We start from the raw sequence: 26872 nt of genomic DNA, 5'->3' as shown, positions 1-26872 counted from the left end.
ATTTATCAAAAAAATCTGATAAATCATAAATTATCTAAAGTAAAAAATTACTCAAACATAACATTTATTTTGTGCCACTATAATTTATTTAATATTTTACTTGAAGGGTACAATTCCAAGAAGGTAAGGGGTAAGGGAAAGATAGCGTACCACATCGAGGGGACTGAGAACAGGGCATTGGAAGCGGAGCATAAAATAGGACAAGGGGGCAACACTACAAATTACTTACCTGGATGGGGTCATAGATGATCAAGAAGGTCCATGGCCTAGGTTAGTAACCTCCATTGCACTTGTGAGGGGTGCTCGCCTAAGATCTATTTAAGTGGTGGAGTCTACATCATAATTTGTGACAGGGGGAATTGCGTTCGCGCAGTCCCCACAACTCCAGTGAAAACGTTAGTGAGCATTTTTACATAGCCTCCTTGTTATTGTTATAATTTTTAGTGTTGTTTTCCCAGGTGATCACAGCATATTTTTTAGTGTCGATTCCCCAGATATGTCTTTATAGTTACCAAGTTTAATATCTGATATGTGGGTTATAAGTCCACACGATATTAAATTTATTTTTCGAGGGGAAGTCCTGTCACAATAAATTTATTTTTCGAGGGGAAGTCCTGTCACAATAGCTTGCTATTGGGGGCTTCATGCGTCGCCTTGGTGTTGCACTACTGTCTTGGCCTGGCGCACCCCACCAAATTAAGTAAAGAGTTCTGTTTGATAGTGTTGTGGTTTTACTTCGTTACTGATATAGCCCTTTGCTTGTTAAGCCAAGTAGAAGATTATACATCAGAAATTTGATAGTGATACAAATAGTATGCAGACTGATATGGAGCACAGAAAGTTTACCATAAGCCTGCAACCTAGAGCCCTAAAGGCAATGCCAAAAACACATATGGTAAGCCTGCAACCTAGAGCCCTAAAGGCAATGCCAAAAACACATATGGCAGGAGCCGGAAAGGCAGAATATGGAGAGAAGTAGCTAATACTTGAGAGAGAGATAAAAGTGAAGCTAGTTAGTCACATGGAGATAATAAGTTTCAACTTAGATTTATGTTTAGTCCAAATATGTAGTCTTTTTGGCGTTTGCCAGATAAGTTGTTGAAGAACTGCATTATCATAAAAAGAAAGATAATAAGTTTCAACTTAGACTTATGTTTAGTCCTAATATGTAGTCTTTTTGGCGTTTGCCAGATAAGTCGTTGGTTACACACGCGTGGTTGATTAAGGGCACATGAGAATAGACTGAAAGAGGACATATATGAAAACAAAACTAATCGTCTGTTAAACTGCGCTTGGTAGGAGAGGGAGGGTGCATATGAAGACAGACTATACAGAACAGGGATGCCAACCCAACTTGAAGAAAAACCCTCACTAGGACTCCAAGCTTTTAGGGTCCACGGACAACATAAGATGTTAATCATGTAGTCATGTTTCATCAGAGAGGAATACTTTATTCGAACTCTTGGAATCGGTTATCACTTTAAAGAGTATTAATTAAAGGGTTCATGTATAAGTGAGGTATTTTGGACTCTTGAAACCAGTACTTTTCATAATTTTAAGAGTATAGCATGTTTAAAAAAATAATTTGCTGGACGTTATATCAATTTAATTGTGATACATTAGACCCTTGATCAAATACTTTTATCCTGAAATTTGTTCAAGACAGGTTAGTAGCACATTTAACTTCTGAACTAGGCGATCAATAGCTCAATTTTGTTCGAACTTATCCTGGTGTGTTCCCGATCTAATGTGACACTGTACTTTAACTCTATCTTCTAACTTCATGTTCTTGTATTGACAGATAGCTTCACATATACATGCCATATTAATTTCTATATTCAGATGCTCCGTTAAGAGTAATAATACAAGAAATCAGTTCTTTATCCGGCCTGGAAACATATATCACTATGTCATCAACAAAATGCAGATATATAATCACAACAATAGAAGAGGAACTTCAGAGCGAGAAAGTCAAAAAATTTCTTCAACTCCGTCGAAGCTTTTCAACAAAAATAAGTTTTCACCTCATACTGTTACATGACATTACAGATCAGATATATAGCTTATTGTAATCTTTTGAGTAGAACTAATGCATAGTATTACAATATCTTTATATGTGTATATTCACTTCAGTTATTATCCCACATCGGGAACATCAACAACCCTGCTTGCTTGAAATATGAACTCAATTCTCCTGTCAAGTTTGTGTTCGTAGAAAGGAGAGATGGTTGGCATCTCCCCTGACAGGGACGGGAACTGCTCTCTTGAGCATTACCTGTTACCACACATCCGGTTAAGGCTTTCCACTTCGGCGGATCTTATAACCCAATTTTTTTTTTTGGTCGTAACTATTGCTCATGGGATGATCTTAGGCTATGCATTCATTCCTAAGGAACATATTGAACCTATACAAGTAGTGACTTGTCGAGCAGCATGCCTTTTTAATAATCAGAACACGCGGCTACTTAATGAATCAAAGTGAAAATTAATGTTGTGTTTGGTTGGGGTGAATGATTCTGGAAGGAATGTAATGAAAAATGAACTATATTATGAATAATTATTAAGAAATTCCATTCCTTCCTCCATTCCATTCCTTACCTCATTTGCTAAATATCACACCTTAGATGGAATGCTCCATTCTCTCCCATCCTCAATTTCTTCTCAAAACTCATCATAGCAATTTTGCACTCCTTCAATTTTATTTCAAAACTTTCTTCCTATCTCTATTTAGTTTCATGTATTTTTATTCATTCCATTCCACTCTCCCCAACCAAACACAACATAAGTGTGGAACTGTAAGAAGAGGAAAAAGTAGAGTACAATCAAATGAAACTTAATAATGTACTGGTTTTACATGGTTGCCGATTTCAAAGAGGTGTACAATTTTAGCTTACAGGGATAAACCAGATTCCTCGTCCTCATCAAGGCCGGAGGTGTAAACAAAGTAAAGCGACCAAATCAAACCAAACATGCCCAAAAGGATCCAACCAAGAAGGTTGTTGCTCAAGCCAAATGGAAGTCCAGTTCCTTCCGTGCTCAATCTTTCATCAACTAGTGCCATGGCTGCAGGGCTCGACATGGCTGCAGCAGTAGCAGCAGCCATCAATGATGCTCCCATATCCACCTTGGTGCTGCCCTTTTGCGATCCAGTGTTGGCTTTCATTGAGCACCTCACCTTTCCGACTTTTGGCATGACTGGCAATCCTGCACAAAATGTACAACAAATGGAGCTAAATTAGTAAAACCGAAACTAAAACAATCTAGCAAAACAATTATTAAAAAGAAATATCTGCTAGTTAGCACTTAGCTTCCTAATTGATTCACTGGTGAGGTATGCTAACCAATTTGATATGTTTAGGAGTGTTTTCACATACCAGCCAGTTTAGCAATCGTTTTTTCTTTTACAACTTAGGCTTATATGCCTTGGAGGGTGTACCGGGACAACAATGAATAAACTCACCGCTTAAGGCTATCAATCGTGCTCAAAGCAATAGAGTTTCATAATTACTGAATGATTATGTACTATAAACAGAGTTACTTGAACATCTGTTGAATTTTACAAGTTTACACGGTATAGTGAAAGATAATTAGCCGTAGAATACATAAAAATTCTTCACTAAAGGTTTTATTTGCTTGTCGAAAAGTAATTTTGTATGAAAAATGTTCTCCGAAAATTTAATTCTAAATTTTCCGGGAAAACATAAGATGAATACCTAAAGCTGTACAGCACATGAATCACACAAGATTAACATTTATTTTGTGAGAATATATCAATTGTGATACCTACCTTTCCGATAAAAATTTACCCAAGTTGGCCAAATATAAAACTTTAATGCAATTTACATAAAAACACATAAGAAGTAAGATGATTTTTACCAAGAATTGGGGAAGAAGCTCGCAGAATGGGTGCCTTGTTGGCTAGGCCAACTTGGGTGGCTGAAATGCAAGCGGTGATGGTGGCCATTTTTCTGCTCAGATGATCTCTGTTCAACAAGTTTGAGTCTTGACACTACTTCAACTTGCAATAATAAAACTTGTTACAATATAATATTTGTGCAGAGTGATATGGTTGGTCCAGTGTGTCCAAAGTGCACCACACAACTCAGATACGTAGATTGCACCTCATCTGCTGTCACCCAATTGGCTCCTTCCACGTACCTTATCACATTTAATTTATTTTTAGGCTTCTTGGGCTTTAGTGCTGTCGTCAGCATTATTACTTGGGTTTTGTGTTGTTTCTACTAGTGGGCTGACAACTGTAAGAGTATAGTTCATTTTCCAAATTTTCTGAGCCCAATGCTTGTGTTCTCATTCCAAACATAAGTGGGTAAATAGAAGAAATAGGTACTTGTGCTAAGCCCACTTCCTACATTATATAAGATCTATTTTATTCTTATTATATTATATTTATAATAAAATAATATTTTATTTTATTTTTCGTTTAATTAAAAATTGTTAAAATTGTAATAGTTAAGTCAAGTGGTTAAAAACTTTCAATATATTTAATTATAATAAGAAAACATGTCCAGTTACTAAAATACAATATATTATTAAAAATACAAATTCCAAGAAAATATATTACATAAAAAAGATTATTTAACATTAAAAAGAATTCAGATGAACAGTAGTTAACTGTTTAAACCGGCGAGTCGTATAAGATCATGTCCGGTTTACCCTTTTAAGGTTAATTATCTAGTTGGTCACTCAAGTGGACTTAATGTATCAAGTTGATCACTGAACTGAAAACGGTATCAATATGATCACTAAAGTCATCATAAATAACAAACAAGTATCTCGATATATGAGTTCAAGCAGTAAAAATATTATTTATAGAGTTTTACGCATTATTCTTGAATATTATCACAACCAACTAAAAGTTTATGACTTCTAGTATTTATGATAATATATTTAGATTTTATCCAATTTATTTATTATTTAATTTAATTAAAACAAAGGAAATAACTATATAATAAAAATAAATAATAAATGAACTCAATAAAATCTAAATATATTATCATAAATACTGGAAATCATAACTTTTTAGTTGGTTGTGGTAACATTTAAAAATAATGCGTAAAACTCTGTAAATAATATTTTTATAGCTAGAACTCATATTTCGAGGTACTTGTTTGATATTTATGGTGACTTTAGTGACCATCTTAATACCATTTTCAGTTCAGTGACCAAATTGATACATTAAGCCCACTTCAGTGACCAACAAGATAATTAACCCTTTTACTATATATATCTGGTTTACTAATGAACATATTGATTTTTACTATATAATCACATAGTCGTATATATTTCTTCCATCTTTCTCATTTTCTAACATTTTGTATTTCTTGACACATATTTCAAGACGCATATAAAATATAGTTTCATAACTTTTTAAATATTTTATTTTTTATATAAAAAATTAGATATTAAATCTTTAGTAAAACAAGGTTCGAAATAATTTATCATATTATATTTTATGAGAGCTTAGAAATGCCTATCAAGCTCCCATCCACTCATATCTCATGTAAATAATTGAGAGGGGAGAAAATATTTATAGATTGATAAATAGTGTAATGATACCGGACAAGAGAAAGTATATAATTTAAAAATTAAAAAGCAGGCCTGTGGTCACACAGACTAGGGGTGAGCGTGGTTCGGTTCGGGGCGGTTTTAAGGTAAAACCGGAACCGGAACCGCGAATCTTCGGTTTTTAAAATTAAAAACCGAAACCGCAACCGAACCGTCGGATCGATTTCGGTTTCAAAAACCTCGGTTCGGTTTTAGTCGGTTCGGTTTCGGGTATAAAACCGCAAGAAATGAGAAAATGAAAAAAAAATTACGTATAGAATCTTTAAAAATTATTTACAACATTAAAAGTTATCTCTTTGTATCTTTACGGTATTAGATCAATGAAAGAGTCCAAGGCTGCGAGTCTATGATTTTTATAGTATGTTTCGTACTGCTCTTTTGGATAAAATCTAAGGTATGTAAAAAAAATCGAACCTAATTCAAGTATTCTCCAACCTATACCAAACTATAATCTAAATTCTATATATTACTTAGTTACGGTTCATGATATATTAATATAAATATATGTATATATTATCTTAATGCAATATATGTACATATATAAATATATTTATAATTATATATGTATTATAATTTATAAATAATAGTTATTTATTTATTTTAAATAATCGGTTCGGTTCGGTTTATTTCGGTTCGGTTTTAATCTAAAACCGGAACCGCAACCATTAGAATCGGTTCGGTTTTTTAATTTGCGGTTTCAGTTCGGTGCGGTTTTATACGGTTCGGTTTTCATCGGTTTTTAACGGTTTTGGTTCGGTTTCGGTTTCAATTCGGTTTTTTGCTCACCCCTAACACAGACCATCAAACCGGCCACGTCCATTTTGCATCATGTCTCTGTAGGGGTGGCAATATTGGACCCGACCCGACAACCCGACACGAATTCGACCCGCAAAATACGAATTCGGGTTGGGGTTTTTCGGGTTCGGGTCGAATTCGGTTTGACCCAAAATCAACCCAGAAAAAACGGGTCATTTTCGGGTTGAATTCGGGTTACCCGAAATTGACCCGAAATTACCCGAAAATTAATATATAATATAAATATTATATATATTTATATATATATTTATATTATTTATATTAAATTTATTAGTTAAATTTGATATAAAATTATTTAATTTAATAAAAATTAATTTATTTGGATTAAAATAATATTTATTTATTATTAAAAAATATTTTTATTAATAAAGATTAATTTTCGGGTCGGGTTCGGGTTACCCACGGGTAGTGCGGGTCGGGTTCGGGTTGGGTATTCTGACCCATTAAAATTTCGGGTCGGGTTCGGGTTGGGTAAATTTTTTGACCCGCGACTGTCAACCCGACCCGAACCCGACCCGAAACCCGAAATTGCCAGCCCTATGTCTCTGCAATGCAACATATACAAGAAAATGTTTACTCAAGTCACTTTGCAAGACCTCAAGTAGTAAAAGTGCTATGTACTAAAGATATTCTAAAGCAATGTTAAATGAATTTAAAATCGTAGTAAAAACGCCGTGTACTAAAGATGTTCTAAAGCAATGTTAAATGAAATTAAAATCGAAAATTGAACTGAAATCTAAATTTTTTATTTAGTCGGTTTTTATTGTTTTCTCGAAAACTTCCGTTTGTTGAATTTTTTGATTTAAATTGTAATTAGTTTTGATTTGATCCAATTTTTTAAAAATAGTCTGACTTAAGCTAAAATAACCAATTTATATATATATATATATATATATATATATATATATATATATATATATATATATATATGTTGTCTGTCTGCAGATTATCTCACAATATGACAATAACGATAATTTATAAACGACCTAAACTAGTGCGCGCACACACATATATATTATATTATGTATAAGTCAATACGTCGATATCAATAATATATGCATGACTTAGATTATATGTATATATATTATATTTGTGTATAATTTATCATCTTTTATGATATTAATAATATATGCACGAAGTAGGCCGGCTGTATGTATATTATATTGTTGCGTACTTGTGATTAGATTCTACTCGCCAAATTCAAGTCATACACATATAATCAAAGACTAACATTCTTTTATGACAAAAAAAAATATCATTCTTTGATTATCAAATTAGTTATGTTCTTTTAATCAAATCTAAATATTATAATTTCGATGTTTCAATATGATGTGAAATTCATAAATCTCAAAATCATAAAATACCTGTTTGATTATTTTAAAATTTGGAGGTAAATAACAAAAACTTATGATATTAGTATACAAAAAGGAATTATTAATGTACATGAGAAAAAGATTTTGACTAATTTGTGATTATTTTTTAAGATCTTTTTCATCAACTTGATTGTGTTCATTTTCAAATCTAGCAAATGTTTATATGTTTAATATTAAAACGGATCTTGTGAAAAGAAAACTGTAGATTCGGAAATATCTAATCTCGTCGAACATAAACATATATATACCATCTCACATGTTTAAAAAATAAAAATGTCACATTCGGTTATCTTAGGTTAATCCCATAATGATATGATCTTACAATGTATTATTTTAATCAATTTGAATCCAACCGAAACTCAAGAATCATGATCTTAATTTATTTATTTTAATTGGGCACGTATCGAATTTTCGATTGAGTCCTATTTCGTTAGCTCTACTTCTTAATTACTATATCTCGAGTTGAGTAAACATATTCTTCATCACTATATATCGTTAAAATTATTCTTTAATTACTATACTCTGAATTGAACCTAATAATAAGAGTATCATATTCTTCATTACACAAAACAGAGTAACAAATTAAAATTATGAAACTTATTTATTTGTCGTGAAGTGCAAAATCACGCGAATAAGATTCTCATCGTGTATCTTGATTAACTGGAGTATTGTTTGTCGGTTCTTATATAGATGTTTAGATGTTTCAGTGCGAATAAAAACTTGAATTAGTATATGATATTTAGCTTGAAACTCAAATCACAAATGTGGTAAATAATATATGTGTTAATTAATTAAAACGTGGTTCGGTGATCCCACTATGTAAAGAATTCTAACCTTACTACATGAACATATATCACTCACATGCTGTCAGCTACAATTTTTTTTAAAGATTAACTAGCTAGCCTAAAAGGGTTATCAAATTTGAAAGTAATATTCAATTCTAATTATTACGAATCTCCCTTGATATTGAACAACTATCTTTCGGAGATGTCAAATATATATATATATATATATATATATATATATATAACTCTTTCTCTTCCTCCCTCCGTGCAAAGATTATTTTTCAAGTGTGATTATAATTTTTAACCTATTTTTTGATCATAGTTATTCATTTGGACTAATATTTTCATACAATATTATCAGTTTTTTCCATTTTATGATAATGGATACAGTCACACAAATTTTATTGTCAAGTCTTACGTGAAGACATCATTCAAGTCCTTTTCACAAAATATGTTTTGAATAACCGCCAGGTTGTCGAGGACAGCAATTCCCGCTAAACTAGACAAAAATCGGAAAATTATGAAATTAACTATTAGGGACTGAGTATTTTCAATTCATTCAATATATTCATTATAAGATTTAGTCTACAAAAAATGAGTAACTTATAAGTTATAACCTATTAACTTTAGACAGTATTAATATGATTTGATATATAAATTATGATTGAAACTAAAAAATATTAAAATTAATCAAACGTAAAATAGATTATTATAAATTCAAGTCAAATCTAACAAAACTCTAGTTCATATCAATTTAGCTGAAATTCAAATCTAATAATAACATAAATCATATTAATTGTGCTCAGTATTAATCTTGATAACAAGAAAAGATACGAGATAAGAGCACACTCATAATTACACTTGAGCATTAGTCGATTTAATTTATAATCAATTCAAGATGTAAAAAAATCTAGATAAATTCGACTCCTAAAGCCTAATAATATATACATGTGCATATTAAAATATGTTTACTTAATACATAAAGCTAAAAATAAATTTCATAATATACTATAAAAATTCCATTTTGATATGTATATCATATAAATCGAATTTTTCAAATTAAGATTTGTATAAGTCCAACTAAAAAATCTAAATCAAATTAATTTTAAAATTTCTACACCGAACATACATGATTACACAATTATTTTCATTTTCCGATTAGCTTTTGCTTTTTCGAAAATAAAAATTTATATTTATTAAAAGACAATAAGGAAATTTTGAATTCTGATGCAATTCTATTATCTCTTCTTAAAAAAAATCTAATATACCAAATTCAGAATAAACTTAAATTATCTTTTATAATATTCAACGAGTTACGAAGAATATAAGGAAATGAAGCGTGAAATTCATCATTTTTTTTCTACTTTTTTGAAGAAGGAAATTCATTTTTAATGTATTTACTATACAGACATTTCACAAATGAGGTAAATAATTTAGCACATGAAACTCTTCGTAAATGTTTTCATCTATATTACACAGATAAGCAAAAAGTAGTAATAAACCATGGGTTTGCCTAGTGTGGTCATGGGCACATGCTAAGCGCGAAATTTGATAAGTTTGGTATGTTTTGATGAGTGTGATTGTTGTACTTGCAGAGATTCATGAGAGCCAATCAAAATCTCTCAAACTTGTGTGCACACTAGAAAAACCGATAATAATGAAATGCATTTAAGTAATCTACATTGATAACAAAAGATAATGAATACTATAAGAAAATCTCAAAAGTGGTAATAAAGTTGAAAAATACGCTCCTAATTAATAAATTTCGAAATGAGGGCGCCAAAGCATCCTATCTTCCCGCTTATTTCAGACCAGCCTCCCCTCCGCCCTCCTTATATCTCTTTCATCTCTCTCCCTTCCCCTCTCTCTCTCTCAATCTGTAATTACGACCTATACACAGATTGAAACACAAATTAATTTACTAGGTTTGACTATCAACAGTTGAGCAACTAAGAGAGAGAGATATATAGAGATATAGATGCAAGGGCACCAGCCGCATCCAGCGACTCCCGGCGGCGGCGCCGACTTCGCCGCCGCGTTCCGTCCGAACAACGGCAAGAAGCGCGGCAGTTACAACTGCGGACGGTGCGGCCAGCCGAAACGAGGCCACATCTGCCACCTACCACCTTCCTCCGCCGGCGCCACGCCGACCGACTCGACCTCGTCGGCGGCGACGCCGATCTCGGTCCCACGGCCGCCACGTCAGCCCTACACTCGCCTCCGCCGCGCACTCTCCTTCGATGACGCCGCCGCGGAGTCTGAGAACGAGAACGAAGAGAGAGAAGAGGAGGAGGCTCCGAGGGAGATTGATGAGGTGGCGATGAGGTCAGGAGAGTTGGGAGGGATTTGCTTGTATGAAGTGATGAGGAGATTGGCGCCGATGGAGTTGTTGAGTGCGGCGAAAGTGTGTAAGGGATGGAGAGATACATCTAGAAGGATTTGGAAGGCGGCGGAGGAGTTAAGGCTCAGAGTTCCTGTTAGGTCTCAGCCCGGATTTCCTGGATCTGTTCTTCGGAAGTGCCCCGGGCTTCTTCGGCTTTCGCTTCGTATGGAAAGGTTTATAGTCCTCTAGATCTAATTACACTCTTGTTTATGTATGTTTGTATGTATGTGTATTCGTATGAATGAATGCTGGTGCTGATGAATCTAAACTTGGATCTGTATCGATGCTTATCAGATTTAATATTGTGTATTTGTGTTTGTATTAATTGAATTTGACAGAAATGTTGCAATGTTTGAACTGGAACTATGCAGTAGAACTGTACATATAGAGGCTAGTGCTGTTGAATTGAAAATTGGATCTGGCATACTTAACGGATTTATTACAGTGTATGTATGTGTGTTGATTGAATTAATGCAAATTGAATTTGATAGAAATGTTGTGATAGCTGATCTGGATACATGTCATAGGATTTTATGTGGAGAGATTAGTGCTGATGAATTGGAAGTTGGATCTGTCATGATGTTTGATGGATTTATTATTATGTGTTTGTGTGTTTTACTTTTATCAGTAGGATGTGGATTTGATAGAAATGGTGGAATTATGAATTGATGTGTTAATGGTTGATGTATAATTTATTGATCTATTTGTGTTTATGATTTGTGCAGTGATGTGGATGCGACGATGTTGGCTTGCATTGCATTTTCATGCCCTAATTTGCAATCTTTGGAGATTTTTACTTCTGATACCTCAGTTAATCGGATTACTGGGTAAAATTTATTGCTTCAGTTTTTGCTTAAAATTTAATATACATTCATTTCAAACGGGCTTAAAATCTAATATACATTTGCTGAAATTCGTATCTTGTTTCAATTACTCATCAATGTCATCTATGGAATCTATACGTAAAATTTTATATATTGTTTCAGTTTATTTTTCCGTGTCATAATCTCATTCAGTTATATCTTCCATATAAAGTAAACTCTCATGTTTCTTATTTTGTGGGCAAGCGGATGCAACTTTTAAATGGATACTAGTCAATTGTTTATGTTATAACTTGTGGTCGTGAACTGCTGCTAATGTTTGTTTTGGTGCAGGGATGAATTGGGTCGCTTTGTAGCTGATAAACGCTGTCTATCAAGTCTTAAAATGGAAGGGTGTTGTAACCTTGGTAGTTTTAATATTTATTCATCAAGTCTGTCCACACTGTGGCTTTCCAATCTTCATTCACTGACCAAGACGGTAATTATATTGCTAACCTTGGTTCCTTGAGGCTTGAGACACGATTCTTTTATTGTGCTTTTTGTATATGGATCATTTGAACTGGGTGTCTATTGTCTATAGGTTTTTAATTGCCCAAATTTACAAGAGATCTCTCTAAATTTTTCTTGCCAAGAGAACGAATGTACTGATCTTGCTACAATGGTTGATGGTCTGGGAAGAAACTGCCCAAAATTACAAAACATACACATTGCTTCAGCTCGACTTTCACATGCTGTTGTGCTTTCTCTGACAGCTGCACACTTGAGGTTCGTTCGGCCTTTTTTTCCTGGGTGGCTCTATTATTTAGTAAATTATAATGATGATAAGGTTGTAACCGATCATATGTAAAATGTATTAAATTTATATAAGTATTTACTATCAATTTCCATGTGGATTGTTTTGTTTTACTTTTACTTGCAATAAGAGAAAATGAGCTATTTGACAAAAGTTTGTTGTTGCTTCTCTATTCAGGGGTTTGCGAATGCTCTCTCTCGTCCTTGGAACTGAAATTACTGATGCATCTGTTGCAGCAATTGCAGCAAGTTACTCTAATCTGGAATTACTTGATCTGAGTGGGTATGTTGCAGTTTCAATCTGCTTTATATGTTCTTAATAGTTGGATATAAAGAAGCAACCAGGGCTTTTACTGCTACTACTACATAATTATGGCACTAGGACAATAAATCTCCTCCCTGAAACATAGAAAAATGGTCACAATACCTTTGTTTTTTATTTTCTTTTTTTGATAAATTTCATCTTTTGATTTTGTTCTTTAAGAGACATACACATTTACTGAAGTTAAATATTATTAAATTGCTTCAGATTATTTAGGAAATGTTTATGTATTCTAGTAATCTCTTCCTGATTAAGTTGCAACTTTGATTTCAGGTCTGGTATCAGTGACAGTGGAATAGGAATGATTTGCAATGCATTCCCAGACACTTTATCCAAACTTCTTCTAGCTCTTTGTCCAAATATAACCTCAAGTAATCTCAATAATCACTTATTATGGAAATTTTAAATGAGTATATAATGCATATGTCTGTGATTTTCTACATCCTTTTCATAAACTTATGGTCTGGTTTGTTTTTGTTGCAGGTGGCATCCAGTTTGCCACTGCTCAGTTGCCACTTCTAGAACTCATGGATTGTGGAATGACTATTCGTGATTTGTATGAACAAGATCCGACTTCTGAAGTAGATACTAATTCTGGAGCACAAACACCATCAAAGAGCAAGCTACATCTCATGTACCAAAAGCTGATAATCAAGCATGGCCGGTTGAAGAAATTAAGCTTGTGGGGTTGTTCCGGCTTAGATGTGAGTTTTAATTAATATGAAGCATGTTCGCAGAGTAAATATTTACTGTCCTCTGTTCTAATTTTAGAATTATAAAATTTGATGCAGGCTTTATACTTAAACTGTCCCGAACTCAAGGATCTCAACCTAAATTCGTGCAAAAATTTGCACTCTGGTATGTACTTTATATATGATTGGCTTATCACCTCTTCAGAGTTTGAATACTTCATATTTCATTAACATTTACTCTTGAATTATACCCAGAGAGCATGCTAATTCAGTGTCCCAATTTGGAAAATGTGCATGCATCAGGGTGCCAAAGTATGTTAGTTAAAACCATTCAAGATCAGGTATAATTCAAGCCTTTAATTTTTTTATATCTGCATGTACATTACTATTGCCTTCCGTTTTCATGAGTCAGAGGGTCCAATCTATAATGTATAATTGGGGTATTGCTTGTGGGAACAATCTGTAGCTTTTTATAACCCTCTACTTTTTTAAAAACTATCACGTCATTTTCTGCAAGTACCTAGCTTCATTGGTGGAAACTGAGAGGAAATAGATATATAATGCTTCAGTTTTAGGAAGAATGGAGATTGAAATTTCATTATTTGAATAAGTCGATATTTTCTAAGTAGAATGTAAGTAAGAATATAATTTTTTTTCCATCGTCTCATTATTTGACACTCATAAGTTATGTTTGTATAAACTTTAAAGTGACTGTAATCCGTTTCCTATATATAATTTATACAATATTGTTAATACTTGATCCCTTGAGATAATCCCATGAATTAGTTCTGATCACTTGCTAGTTCGTTTGGGAGATTATATAATTCAACCATTTAGTGGGTATTATAATCCCATAAAAGTGTAAACATTGGTCCAAATATATTCTGTGGACAATGGGATAACTTACGAATGAACTTTCATGGAAAATCTAAATAAAGAAGCTAAAGGCTCAAGAATTATAATCACATGAATTGAAAATGTCCTCAGGTCTCTATCTACATACTTGTGCCAAGCCATGCCACTTCCTTTGCAGCCCAGAGTTGATAAACTATCATAGTATGTTGAAGTTAAATAATGTTGTACTCTTGGTGTTTTTACAGGTCTGCAATGGTATGGATGCTTCACAGAACAGACTACCTTTCAAACGTTTAGCTGATGGCTCCAAGAGGGTCCAAGTCCCGCATTTCCTTAATCAGCAGGTGACTTGTGAGGTCCCATACTCCCATTTATATCTTGAACTGTTTCATTTTAACTACTAAGTTCTCCTTTATGTAGCCATTTACAACATAATGTACTATATGCAATTAGCAAACCAGTAGGACTGTAGGAGTCTTCATGTGACAGATATTTCTACTGAATAGACAACATTCAACTTTTTAAACCTTAGATGATAACATGTATAAAGACACATGACTTGGAAGATAGTGATGAAGGAGACACACAATATAAAATGCTTGTGACTTTAAAGCACAATATGAAATGCTCGTGGCTTTAAAGTTATAGGCAGTCCTATTCTTGAATCTTGACAATTTGAATGAGTTTAGACGAATTAAATGGAAGATTGTATTTTACTGTGACAAGTAGAATTTGATCTACCTCATTAACAAATGATTTTGAGTAGCTGAAACATACTGCAAAGGATTCAACGAGTTATGTGGAAACTCTATTTTTTGTTTCTACTCATTCAAGTGAAACTCTATCTTGGTTATTCTTTAAATGTTGCAATTTAAGTCTGGTGAATTATACGCGAGTTTATTTAGCCGGCTCTTTGAGATCAAACATTTTTTCCCCCTCATATTTTGTATCTTTTAGTTTTTGTAACACTAAAGAGAATGCAATTCTGGACAATGTAGGCATACCATGACAAGGAGTGGGGTGAACGGACTTGTAAGAGGAGGTGTACTTTGCTAGTGGACTAATGTACAATGCTTCAATGTATGAACATTGTACTCTAATTGTTGTTCAACCTTGTTTCCATTTTACATTCAAAAGGCATGGCCTGAAGTGTTCAGTGCCTGTAGTTGCTAGGACTTCCAGTGCCAGGTGGCATAATTGATAAATTCTTTTATAAACTCCTACATCTGATTTTAGATGTGAATCTGGGGATCAGAAAACATTAAGCAAAAATTGTTCTGGTTTCTAAACCCCGACACCATAATAAAATTTGCAAACTGCAAACCCTTGTGAATGTGATACTGTCTTGCTTTGATGATTGGTTTTTTTTTTTTTTTTTTTTTTGCCAAAGCTTTGATAATTGATCAAGTGCATAAATATCCAGCAATTATTACCGAGCATATTACTACCGGTTAATATTGGTGGTATTTCTATGCATATAATTAAAATTAGTGCAGGAGACTTGAATGGTTTCAGTAAGAATAACTATTTTCAGTTAATTATTATTATTATAAAAGTTACAAAATTTTGGTGATGTTATTAAACTTTCAATATCATTTAATATCATTGTTCTAAAATTCACCGATTTAACTGATTAATTCTCTTTGAAATCCGATTGATTTTTTATTATTTTTTTAATTGAAGTGTACATGAAAATTTATTAAAAATAAAATACTATGTTACTCTAATGAGTAGTGATGAACAGTTTAAAAACTTTGTGATACGGTCAATATATATTTTTAATAAATAACTAATATAATAATAATTAAATATTAAATAATATTTAAATATTTAAATACATCCGGTTATCATTCTGATTAATTCTCCCATTTTCAATAATTCTCTGATTCCGGTTTGTGCAGACCACGCGACAAATTTCAAAATAATATTTATTTTATTTTATTTTCTCTGAGAAATTATGATTACGTGTCCAGCTGCTGCGTGAAATCAAGGAAAATGGATATATACACGGACATAAACACACCTCATCGGTGGAGTACTTAGAGTCCTTTAAACACCTGTCTTTCACACGTACTTCAAGATTTCTTGTAGTAAACAGTCCTTTTACTGAAACCCAACACACACAATTACACACACACACACAGAGTCATACAATGGACGTCTTCTCCTTCTCTGCATCCTCCCCCCGATGTTTATCTTCAGGTATATAACTATGAATTATGTATCTATCGTTTTATGTCTATACTGGAATAATTGGATAAATCAGTAATTTAGACTTCAACTTGAATTGGTGTTATGTATTTGTGAAGTTCATAAATTAAAATTATTTGCAGTATATATTTATGCGTTGATGTTGAGCCATTGATCATCAGTAATTGAGTTGACTGATGTGATCAGTTGTGATATTTTATTTTAATCTTGTTTTCACATTTGAGCTTTGGTTTGGTCTATATATTTATTGAGAGAGCTGCTAATTCAACGATTCTTGTATCGAAATTTTGATTCGGCCTGAGGATTAATGTAATCATGTTTATATCTTATGCAATTGAATTGAGTCCTAGTCTACTACTTTGGTGATTATGATTTCTTAGTTGCCAATAAATATGTACATATATACTCCAATCCAGTTTCTAGCTCTTCGTTAAGTTCCGTGGTAGTAGTAGTATTTTCAGAGAATATATAGTGTGTTGATTCGTTGTTGAATTGCATAGTAGTTGTATTTTGAAGGAGTTAAAGTGTCCTTACCTGTCTTACTTGTTAATGTTCTTGGAGATATTGTGCAATTTGGCCGAGTGAAATTCATGTTTGTGGATTTTTCTTGGAAGTCATACAGCACACGTTTTATACTTTTCTTACTTTTTTTCCTTGTATGTACAGAGGGTTTCTTACTTAAACATATTAGAGTTGCTGATTGGTATCGAGGTTCTCTTTTTATCTTGCCCAATAGATGCTCATCTCGTCTGCTATCAACTCATAATACTCTAGCTATCCGAAAAGGAAACTGTGTGCAGGTTCAGTGCATATTACATATATTGGATTTTTCGCAGAGTATCTAGTTAGTTCAAATATGGGCAGAAAGAAGAGAAAAAAATATAGTATTTTCCATTTCTGTAAGCATAAATGAGAAAAGGATATAAATTGATCGAAAGCAAAAGAAGTTGCTACCCCCAAAAGTAATTATAAATTAGGAACATCTCTACTAACTACTAAAATTTAATACTCCTAACAGTTTCATTAAAACAATTGTAAATTCTTAATTCTTTTTTCTTTCATTCCCATGTACATTCAACTAGTTTATAGAATGTAATCTATATGTTGGTTTGTATACTTTTTTAGGTATCATGCAGCCAAAAGAGTGAGATTACTGTGATAGAAGCCCGGTATGCTATCTTTCCCTGTTCAAAAAGATTAGCAGATGAAACATACAACCACATTCGCCTTTTCTTTTAATTTCTTGCTGGATAACCATATCTCCCTTTGCTTGTCTTTTTTAATATATCTTGCAGAATAGGATATTTTAGCATGGTCCACTTATCGAACTATTGCCTAGGATCACATTTACAATCTGTTTTATTTGATTAGTTACTATAATTTAATAGCAATTATGTATTTCTTTGCTGAATTTTCTCTAACATACGAGACATGGAGTACACAGTAACTTGATAAATCAGGTGTTAGAAATGGACACTGCTTAATAATAGGCTGATCAGTATATATTTAGACGCAATAGAAAATATCAAAGTGTATTAACGTAAAAAGTTGATTATTCATAAACCTGCTTCTATCCAAGGATGGAAGTTGACAGATTCCCTGCACTTTTTTGTTCAATCTATTCCTCTTATACAATGGATACAATGTCTGAACACATTGTGATCACAGATATAGCCTGAAAATAGTCTCACACATTTAAGAATTATATAGAGGTGCGGCTAAATGATACAACCTTCCTTTAATTCAATTTCCTCCGTGAGATGCAAACTTTGTTTTCTTTTTAGTTTGCTGGATTGACATGTATGCAGGGAAAGTGCTCTGGAGTCTGGACATTCAAAATTAGCTTTGGTATTGTATTTTGTGATACATTTGTATATGCGACAAAGTTCAAATATGTTTCTTCAACAGAATTCTTTCAATTTTTTGAAGGTGTATGGATGAGATCTATGATACTTTGGCCAAGCGTATTGTTCCAACTGCAGCTGCTGCAACTGATGCCTATTTTAAGTAAGCCCAAACTTTTGAATCCAGAGGCAACTCACTCTTGATATTGTGAACATTAAATCTATGAATGCTCATCTAAGAGTCAAAAAGAACGGCATTAATGTCCACTGTGCTTGAGTTACTTATTTGATTAAACATCTAGAATCAAAAATTGAGTTTACAGAATGTTAAGGTGAATTTGTAATTACAACTTATGGTTCTGTTAAGAAACTCTGTGGTCATCCACAACTACTTTTGTGTACTGATTTCATTATCTCATCGTGCTGTCATCTGTCCCTTCTTTATGTTCTATTTGTTGGTCCAAATCGCCAAATCCTCCAAGTAATAAATGGAAATGGTTAGGATTCAAGCGTCACTAGTGTTTCGTTGGAAGTACTATATATTTCCTGTTCTAATTATATTTGATCTGTTAGCTGATCTTGTGAATTGCTTTTAAAAGTGATCTGGCATAATTATAGGCATATCATAGGTATAGCTGGCCCTCCTGGTGCCGGAAAGACTACCGTTGCATCTGAGGTTGCTAAACGTGTTAATCTATTATGGCCTCAAAAATCTTGTTCATTTGATTCGCAAGTTCAGCCACCTCCTGTGGCCGCAGTTCTCCCGATGGATGGATTCCATCTTTATCGTCATCAACTTGATGCCATGGAGGTAATCTTTCTCTACTTGTCTGCATCTACACACTGTATATATAAATTCAGTTATACATTCTATAGTCTCCTGCAGTTTTAGTAGTAATGGCTTAGGTGTAAACAATGGTCTGGAATCCCTTTTCAGTTCATACAGAGAAGCAAAAGACACTGATGTTTAAGAAAGCTAGTTTGACTTGTGACAGAGGAAAATAGGTGCACATCTGTCCGTGCATTTTGGTTAGTTAGACGAGTACTGTAGAACACAACAAAGTGGATACGATAAAAAAAAAGCTGGAGATTTCGATTGAAATATATGTCCAGAAAAGCTTCATACAAACACATCAACGTGACAATAAAAAGGCCTATCATTCTATTAATGACTTCAAAAGTCCCGATCAAAGACTAAAAAGGTTAAGGCTGAGTCCTGTCCTGGATTTTGGACAGGATAGGATATTTATGTTATGTGTTAGGCTTTCAACCGGAGCATCCATTCATTCTTGAGAAAGACCTTTGGATGTATCTATTTTTTTATTGCATTATTCATTATGGTATGGTAAGAGTATCTGGAGTGTTCAAAATACTTAGGTTAAAGAGTCCTATTTTAACGGTGGCCCTCTAGTTTCTTTCATGAAAAAGATAACCTCATTCTATGATATATTCATGTTTTTTTTACTATACTAAAGCATGAAACTGCGCAAGGTGCCTATTTTTTAAGACTTACTCATTAAATTGAAATGCTCAGCCATGACAAAATTTGAAAATTTCACCATTTTTAGGATCCAGTGGAAGCTCATGCAAGACGAGGAGGTAAAAAAATATTTCTGCTGTGGTCAGGATCTTAAAACTCCCTAACTCGTAAAAATGATGTTTTCCTTGTTGAATCAGCTCCCTGGACGTTTGATCCTGCGCTATTCCTTACATGTCTCAAGACTTTGAGAGACAAGGTAAGTAACTTTAATTGAAAAATTATATTTTTCTTTTGGTTTGTGAATTGACAAGATATGTCAATGTAGAAGAATATTGTTTTCACCCCATGTAAATATTATGAAATAGCGACTTGCTATATTTTTGTTGCAAACAGTAATATCTAATGTAACACTTCTGAGATCTATGTATGCCAGGGATCAGTATATGCACCGTCATTTGACCATGGTGTTGGGGATCCTATAGAAGATGATGTCTTTATTAATCTTCAGTAAGTATTTTGAGTTGTATTTGCATTCATAATATTGTCAAGTAGCTTTTTTCTGCTAAGGTGTGATTGCAGGTTAATATTAATTATGATGGTCTTAGTCACATAGATCTTTAACAAGACAAGAAAAATAATCGGAGTTCTAGATAGGATTCAACCTAATAACTGAATTAGCCATGATTGGTACTGAATTTAAGTGTTATATTGTGAATATAGGAAATAAGCTTATGTTTCGACTAATCAGAAAAGGATAGAGGAAGCAAATTATGAGAGGGGATGGGGAAGCAATGAGACCAACCTTCACCCTCAAAATTGAAATAGCAAGGCTTACTGTCAAAATAAAATTTTCATATATAATACAAGGGAAATTTTAAGAACCTACTATCATATACTGAGGCTTCTACTGTCCTGAATTACATTGTAAACATACTGCTAGGATAGATTTTAGCAAGGCTGACACACTCGAAGGTTGATCAAGGGCACTTAAAATGCAGACAGATGACTTACGTAGTCCTCATCAATAGTGACTTAACCCTGCTCCAAAGGCGCCAATCATCAGGATAATAGATACTTTCAAGTCCAGACAGCCCCTGTAACTTGTGTTGTTTGAAGTACCTTCCAATCTCCTATGCTGGTCGAACTCCACTCGTATCCCCCCCCCCCCCCCCCCCCCCTTCTTCCCTTTCTGAGATACTCTTTTTGTTGCAGTGCCATTACGCCATTGTATCTTTGTTCAGAGTTCTATGTGTTTAAAAGAGTTGCTCTTTCATGATAATGGCTTTTGCAGTAGTTAAGGGGATTAATAGTTAATACATCCTTCAGTCTGAATTGTATGTTATAAATATGCTACAGAGATGCCCAGTGTAATTGTTCAAATTGAACACAATGATCTATATAGACCTTGGGAGACTAGGAATAACACATTTAGAAATGGATCTTACTGAAAAATCTAGTGCTGAAAGTATTGTGTTTTGCCTTCTTTTGCAGGCACAAAGTGGTGATAGTTGAAGGTAACTATTTGTTCTTGGAAGAGGGAGCCTGGAAGGAGATATCATCTATGTTTGACGAGAAGTGGTAAACCATATGCTGATGTTAAATAGTTAATGTCGTTTATACGAAGTATTTTCATTTTATAATTGTTACTGCTATTAGCAAATTTTTTGGTTTGGAGACAACCAATATGTAATTATCTTACTGTGATCATGCGTAGTGTCTAGGAATTGTTGGTTGAACCTAGAAAATGGAGAATAGCGGCCTAAGAGCATCTCCAATGGCCTAAGAGCATCTCCAATGGGCTCTTCAAACAAGCTCTTGTTGGTTGAACCTAGAAATGGAGAGTAGCGGCCTAAGAGCATCTCCAATGGGCTCTTCAAACAAGCTCTTATCTGAAAAATTAGAGCTCCACAATTGGCTCCTTAAATAGGGTTGGAGTTGTCACGATATTTAATATGTTAACTTGTTAGGAGCCATATATTATATTATTTTTTAAGTATGATTTAAGAGCACCATTGGAGATGCTCTAAGCAACTTTCTAGGTGGTCTCCATTTTATCATTTTGTCTGTCTGTTGTATATGTTCATCAAATATGATGTAGTAGACATGCAAATATAAGGAATTTAACATCATGAACATTTAATTAGGGTGGTGTCCTCATTTCTGCAATAGTAGATCTTTTTTCAGTTCTTTTTACAAAAAAGATCGATGATCTGACTAAGTCATGCCTTGCTAACTTAAGACTTTCGAGGGCAGATGGGCCTAGCCTAGGAGTGTAATGTTAGTACATTGATTCTTTTAAGCTAATAGCTGTGAAGTGGTGAGGAGGGTGGTCACATTTCATGCAATCTTTGCATGGTCTTCCTGATAATATTTACCTTAACAGGGGAGCCAAAATTTGATTGCAGGGTATAAATACATATCAGTATATATCAGACGATGTTAATGTGATCCATCTCATCTACTTTATGCATTGATGTTATGAATTTTTTTGTATTTTTTACTTTGGAGTAGAGTTGATTATGATAGAAGTAACTGAAATTTGGCAAAGGTTTGTAGATATTGATATTGACAAAGCAATGGAAAGAGTTTTAAGGAGGCATATATCAACTGGTACATACTTTTTTCCCCATTGCTTTTTCTTTTTATAAATTTTTTAAAGCTCCCTTTTTATTTTCGATGTAAAATTCATGTATACTAATGTAATTTCCCCTTTTCTAAATCAGGAAAGCCTGAAGATGTTGCTCGGTCACGAGTAAGCTTTCTTATTGTTCTTTTTGATTAATTTATCCGTAACAAAAATAATCATTTTCTTACGCAATCGATGCTCTTTTTTGGTGCAAAGCATCTGCTTATAATTTATTGATCACTTCCCAGGTGAAATTTAATGACCGACCCAATGCAGAACTCATAATCAAGACAAAGAAGAAGGCAGACGTAATAATCAAGTCCATTGATTTCTGAGGTCAGCACCAGAATCAGCACATGGAAGATACCTAGCCTTTCCGATCCATGATTCTATGATCTCACATCAGCTTTTGATGATCTATTGATTTGTTGTTTAAATTGTGATGGTTGGGATGGTAAATGGTTCAGTCCGGACACCACCTCAATTAGTAGATAATAGAAGCAATAGTTTTCCTAGGGAAGTTGTTGGCACTGTGGTGCTCTTAGGTTGCAAAATGGTTGCCCTGTAATTTTGGTTTTGATGCTTGTTCACCTTTTTTTTTTTAACCTTGTTTAGTTTAGTTATGCTCGAAACCAAGGGACATTAAAGAAGTATATGTTCCTCAATTGCATTCGGCATGTAAATGGCTCAATTGAGGAGGTAACATTTTCATAAATTTTTGGAGTGTCCGCTGTACTGTTTAGCCCAAACTTTCCGAGAACTGTCCGCATTTCATTGGACAGTGCAATTTGCTTTGAAAACTTGGATTTAATCAGAAATTCTGAATTTTTGAAAACTTTTTATCAGAAATTGTGATTTGGTAAGTGCATAAAAGAATTTAGATTTGGATTTTAAGGATTTCGTTTGAAATCCTAAGAATATCAAATACTGGTCATTATAAACTTAAAATTTGAGAGGATCAAACACTGTGTTTGAAATGAAAACACAGAATGATGTATTGTATTGTATTGTATTGTATTGCAGTGATGATTATGTGTCTGGAATGGAAACACAAACCGATATAGTGTAATGATATGGTGTGTAGTTGTTAAGAAACTAAAATAATAAATATGTTTAGAAATTGTTAACAAACTAAAATTTTCAAATTGTCGATAAACTGAACTAGTCTATGTACAACTTACAAGACAAATATCTACCAATCACGTAAGTTTACGTATAAGTTATATTGTCAAAAATCTATCAATCTCGTATAATTAATTAAATATGTTATCGGAATTGCCAAGATAATTTTTTTTTATCAATTTCGCATATACACATTACTGAAATATCCATTAAAAAGTAAAGAGAGATTTCTATACAATCAAGTTTATTTTGTTGCCGGAATTAATCACCAAACATTATTTGAAACAACAGAGCAATGATTAACAGACACGAATCCTACATTATTTGGTGGCAGAGCAGTTGGTAGATAGAGTTGCAACTTGCATATCATATTCATGGCAGCTATTAACATGGCCAACATTGCAAGCAATACACACACAAACCTCTTTCAATTTCGCCATTAATGTTATGCAAATGGAGCCTAGTAACCCGACCATGTTTTCCCATTATTTCTTCCACTCTTTTATCTTATGAAACCATGGATCTATATGAAGATTTATGTAATGTGTATATCTACTTAGTTGCACATGTTCTTGTCCCCCTTTAAAGTTGACATTTTATTAAAATACAGGGAGATATATATTTAAACAAATTTCCAACAAAATTTAAATAATACAAGCAAATGATATAAACTTAAAGTTCTTATTATTTAAGCAAACCTTTGATTTATAATTATCAACTAAACAAAACAAACTTGAATCCAAGATTTATTTGTTTGTCCAAATCTCACACTAATTACAACTATAACAAACCATAGAAATATATATCTATAATGTGACAACCTGCTGCCTGAGTTGATCAATCTGTGCGACTGTACAGCTTGCTTGTCGTAGACTTTCAGGTTCTGTTTTTGCGTTTCTCCATGGCTCGAGGTGCTGAAAATTTAATCGAAATGATTAAAATTTAATCGAATGCATGAATATTTTAATAGTTCTCTAAATTTTCTAGTATTTACCGAGGTCCATTGCTTCAACTCCTTTCATTATGCGCAAGCGCTTGCAAGAACCAACAAACATCCTGCAGATTGAGAATTTGAGATTGCTTATGAGTGATTCTTATCTCAAATATACATAATTCTACTCAAAAAATAAAACAACTGGTGATTTATGTAGTTAAAACGAAGGATTATATAAATTATTACTTGTGCACCACCATACGTGCATATCATCACTTATGATCTCACACGCAAATCACAAATTTCAATAATGATCAAATTTAGAATTTCAAATAAAATTTAAATTTCCAAACAGACCATATCACATACCACAGATTTTCAGTTTTCATTTTAGGTTGATTTTCATTAAAACAGAGGCTATATATTAGTGATGAAATTGAAGATGGATAGATGATAGTACGAGAGGATGTAATGAATGAGAGAGTAGGTAAAAAAGAACTCACTCCCAAGGGACATCACCCACGAGCATCCAATCACCATCCTTGTCTTCATAAGTAGGAACATAATCAGAACTATTAAGAAGGTCCATCAGCTTCCTCTCATTCATGAAATCCATCATCCCTTGGCTCCCACACTTACCTACATTCGTAACATATTACAATGTCCGTCATTTATGTTTTAATGTTGTTAAGCGATCAGTTCTCCCAAGTCTCCCGTCCGAGCTCAACATCATTGTTAAGTGATCAATTTTACTAAAATCTTTAATAGAATTTATTCGAACAGGATGGTTCAGGTAGCCGAATATCAAAATTTAAAAATGTGCTTATAATAAGTTGAACATATGAGTTGTAGTTGTTACCAATAGTGAAGGAATTGAACATGTTGCCCAGGGCATCAGAGAGCTCCCGGTAACTCTTGTAGATGCTGAGATCCACTTTTCGCAGATAAGGTGCACCGTCCAAGCTCACCTTCACCAGGGCGGCACCGAGAGGGCTGCTAATTTTCTCGCCCTCCTCATCTCCATTTTTGCTCGATGTTTTCTGTGAAGACAGAATGTTCTTTCGGTGTGACCGCACTGGTGGCCATCCCACTATCTGTGCCCTGAAAATTCCATGCCAATATTCATACAATCTTAACACACGTTATCAGGTTACCAGTTCTCCTAAAACCGATCTTATATTAATCTTTAACACGTCTTACTTGGCGGGAGGTTTGACAAGTGAAACTTTAGAGCCACCATCACCGAGAAGATTCTTGATGTCCTTAGGCTGATCCACAATCTCAGCATCATGACACACAAGATTCAGCTTCAAATCAACATGAGTAGTTTCGACAAATCCTCTCTTGCCGTTAACATTTGTAGTAGAAGAATTAACATGAGTAGTAGTATTCTTCAGTTTAGTAGCATTTCCGGGTAATCCGAGCCGGAGTTCAGTCTCCTCGAAATTGATCATCTTTCCGTTCATCTCGCCTAGTATGCTCACAACTTCCATGATAATGTGAATAATTATCTCACGATTTTGTTGCTTTGATATATGGATAGGCTTAGCTAGATATTTATGTTTAGTGCTTGCTATTTGTTTTTGTTGATGTGGATTGGGAGTGCTTGCTGTTTTATTTATCAAGCCGAAACTAAGTGATCACGGTACCATACGAGTTTAATGGTATATATAGAGAGTGTTTTATCGGACTAAGAAAATTAAATTCATTTAATCTACCATGTGCTTTTAATTTAGTACCCCGACGCAATGTTCTAAAAATTATTTTTGATTTATTTAAAAAATATTTTACTAATTTATCATTTACAATTTAATTTGACTAAAAATCTACGTTAAATCATGAATTAATAAATTAATTGATTAATTTTGATTCTCGATTTATACGATCACGCGGATCACACAAAACAAAATTAAATGAAGCTATTATCGTTCTATATCAGCTTTTACCTACTGTTGTATATCAATCTTCTTAAAATTGTATACACAGAAACATAAAAGTAAACAGTGTAAAATTACGGAAGTAAATAACTGGAGCGGTGTGTTAATTTACTGCTGGGCTTGAATTGTCGTGTACAAACTCCCCATAATGGTCCATGGTCTCACCACGTTGTGAAATCTAGAGCTGCAGCTTCCCATCTTGCTGGGGCAGTGAGAATCGAAAAACAGACCTTATTAAACTCACGAATTCCAAGCTGTATCTATGCCCCATGTAAATATAGAACTATATCAGA

General features: G+C 33.6%; 4 protein-coding genes, 1 long non-coding RNA gene and 3 other non-coding genes across 12 annotated transcripts; 6 read left to right on the top strand and 2 right to left on the bottom strand.

The window, feature by feature from the left end:
* Positions 1 to 52: 52 nt before the first annotated feature.
* LOC135152987 (uncharacterized) lies at positions 53 to 3205 on the top strand. Its single transcript, XR_010292399.1, has 2 exons — positions 53 to 395; positions 1802 to 3205. It is a non-coding gene; the product is annotated as an uncharacterized LOC135152987 (long non-coding RNA).
* LOC135146843 (U1 spliceosomal RNA) lies at positions 222 to 380 on the top strand. The gene has a single exon (XR_010283940.1). It is a non-coding gene; the product is annotated as a U1 spliceosomal RNA (small nuclear RNA).
* Positions 495 to 692, top strand: LOC135146897 (U2 spliceosomal RNA). The gene has a single exon (XR_010283990.1). It is a non-coding gene; the product is annotated as a U2 spliceosomal RNA (small nuclear RNA).
* LOC135146878 (U6atac minor spliceosomal RNA) lies at positions 2206 to 2336 on the top strand. Its single transcript, XR_010283972.1, has one exon. It is a non-coding gene; the product is annotated as a U6atac minor spliceosomal RNA (small nuclear RNA).
* LOC108222802 (photosystem II reaction center W protein, chloroplastic) lies at positions 2813 to 4133 on the bottom strand. The gene is made up of 2 exons (XM_017396716.2): positions 3877 to 4133; positions 2813 to 3204 (listed from the first exon to the last, which is right to left on the bottom strand). The coding sequence occupies exons 1-2, from the start codon at positions 3962 to 3964 to the stop codon at positions 2891 to 2893; spliced, it is 402 nt and encodes a 133-aa protein (XP_017252205.1). The 5' UTR covers positions 3965 to 4133; the 3' UTR covers positions 2813 to 2890.
* Positions 4134 to 10336: 6203 nt separating this feature from the next.
* Positions 10337 to 15758, top strand: LOC108220391 (F-box/LRR-repeat protein 17). 3 transcript variants are annotated; one of them, XM_017394143.2, is made up of 11 exons: positions 10337 to 11116; positions 11669 to 11770; positions 12098 to 12242; positions 12345 to 12529; positions 12735 to 12839; positions 13152 to 13249; positions 13362 to 13582; positions 13670 to 13736; positions 13826 to 13911; positions 14671 to 14781; positions 15424 to 15758. In XM_017394143.2, exons 1-11 carry the CDS (start codon positions 10539 to 10541, stop codon positions 15487 to 15489), a joined length of 1764 nt encoding a protein of 587 aa, XP_017249632.1. In that variant the 5' UTR covers positions 10337 to 10538; the 3' UTR covers positions 15490 to 15758. The 3 variants fall into 3 exon arrangements, with proteins under 3 accessions (XP_017249632.1, XP_017249633.1, XP_017249634.1); XM_017394144.2 differs by having other exon boundaries at positions 10338 to 11116; positions 14671 to 14769; XM_017394145.2 differs by having other exon boundaries at positions 10338 to 11116; positions 14671 to 14776.
* Positions 15759 to 16418: 660 nt separating this feature from the next.
* Positions 16419 to 23301, top strand: LOC108220097 (ATP-dependent kinase-like protein notR'). Of its 3 annotated transcripts, XM_017393763.2 has the most exons (12): positions 16419 to 16627; positions 17303 to 17436; positions 17762 to 17805; positions 18566 to 18643; positions 19099 to 19291; positions 20049 to 20079; positions 20158 to 20216; positions 20394 to 20467; positions 21452 to 21538; positions 22509 to 22570; positions 22684 to 22712; positions 22835 to 23301. In XM_017393763.2, exons 1-12 carry the CDS (start codon positions 16579 to 16581, stop codon positions 22919 to 22921), a joined length of 927 nt encoding a protein of 308 aa, XP_017249252.1. In that variant the 5' UTR covers positions 16419 to 16578; the 3' UTR covers positions 22922 to 23301. The 3 variants fall into 3 exon arrangements, with proteins under 3 accessions (XP_017249252.1, XP_017249253.1, XP_017249255.1); XM_017393766.2 differs by lacking the exon at positions 17303 to 17436 and having other exon boundaries at positions 16450 to 16627; XM_017393764.2 differs by lacking the exons at positions 17303 to 17436; positions 17762 to 17805 and having other exon boundaries at positions 16449 to 16627.
* A 1069-nt stretch (positions 23302 to 24370) lies between these two features.
* Positions 24371 to 26278, bottom strand: LOC108220212 (auxin-responsive protein IAA16). The gene is made up of 5 exons (XM_017393913.2): positions 25843 to 26278; positions 25502 to 25743; positions 25146 to 25281; positions 24703 to 24764; positions 24371 to 24622 (listed from the first exon to the last, which is right to left on the bottom strand). The coding sequence occupies exons 1-5, from the start codon at positions 26133 to 26135 to the stop codon at positions 24585 to 24587; spliced, it is 771 nt and encodes a 256-aa protein (XP_017249402.1). The 5' UTR covers positions 26136 to 26278; the 3' UTR covers positions 24371 to 24584.
* Positions 26279 to 26872: the final 594 nt, after the last annotated feature.

Source organism: Daucus carota, chromosome 5 (genome assembly GCF_001625215.2).
Source record: "Daucus carota subsp. sativus chromosome 5, DH1 v3.0, whole genome shotgun sequence".
In the NCBI taxonomy this organism is placed as follows: domain Eukaryota; kingdom Viridiplantae; phylum Streptophyta; class Magnoliopsida; order Apiales; family Apiaceae; genus Daucus; species Daucus carota.
Note: the sequence above shows the minus strand (reverse complement) of the source record. Positions and strands in the feature narration are given on the sequence as shown.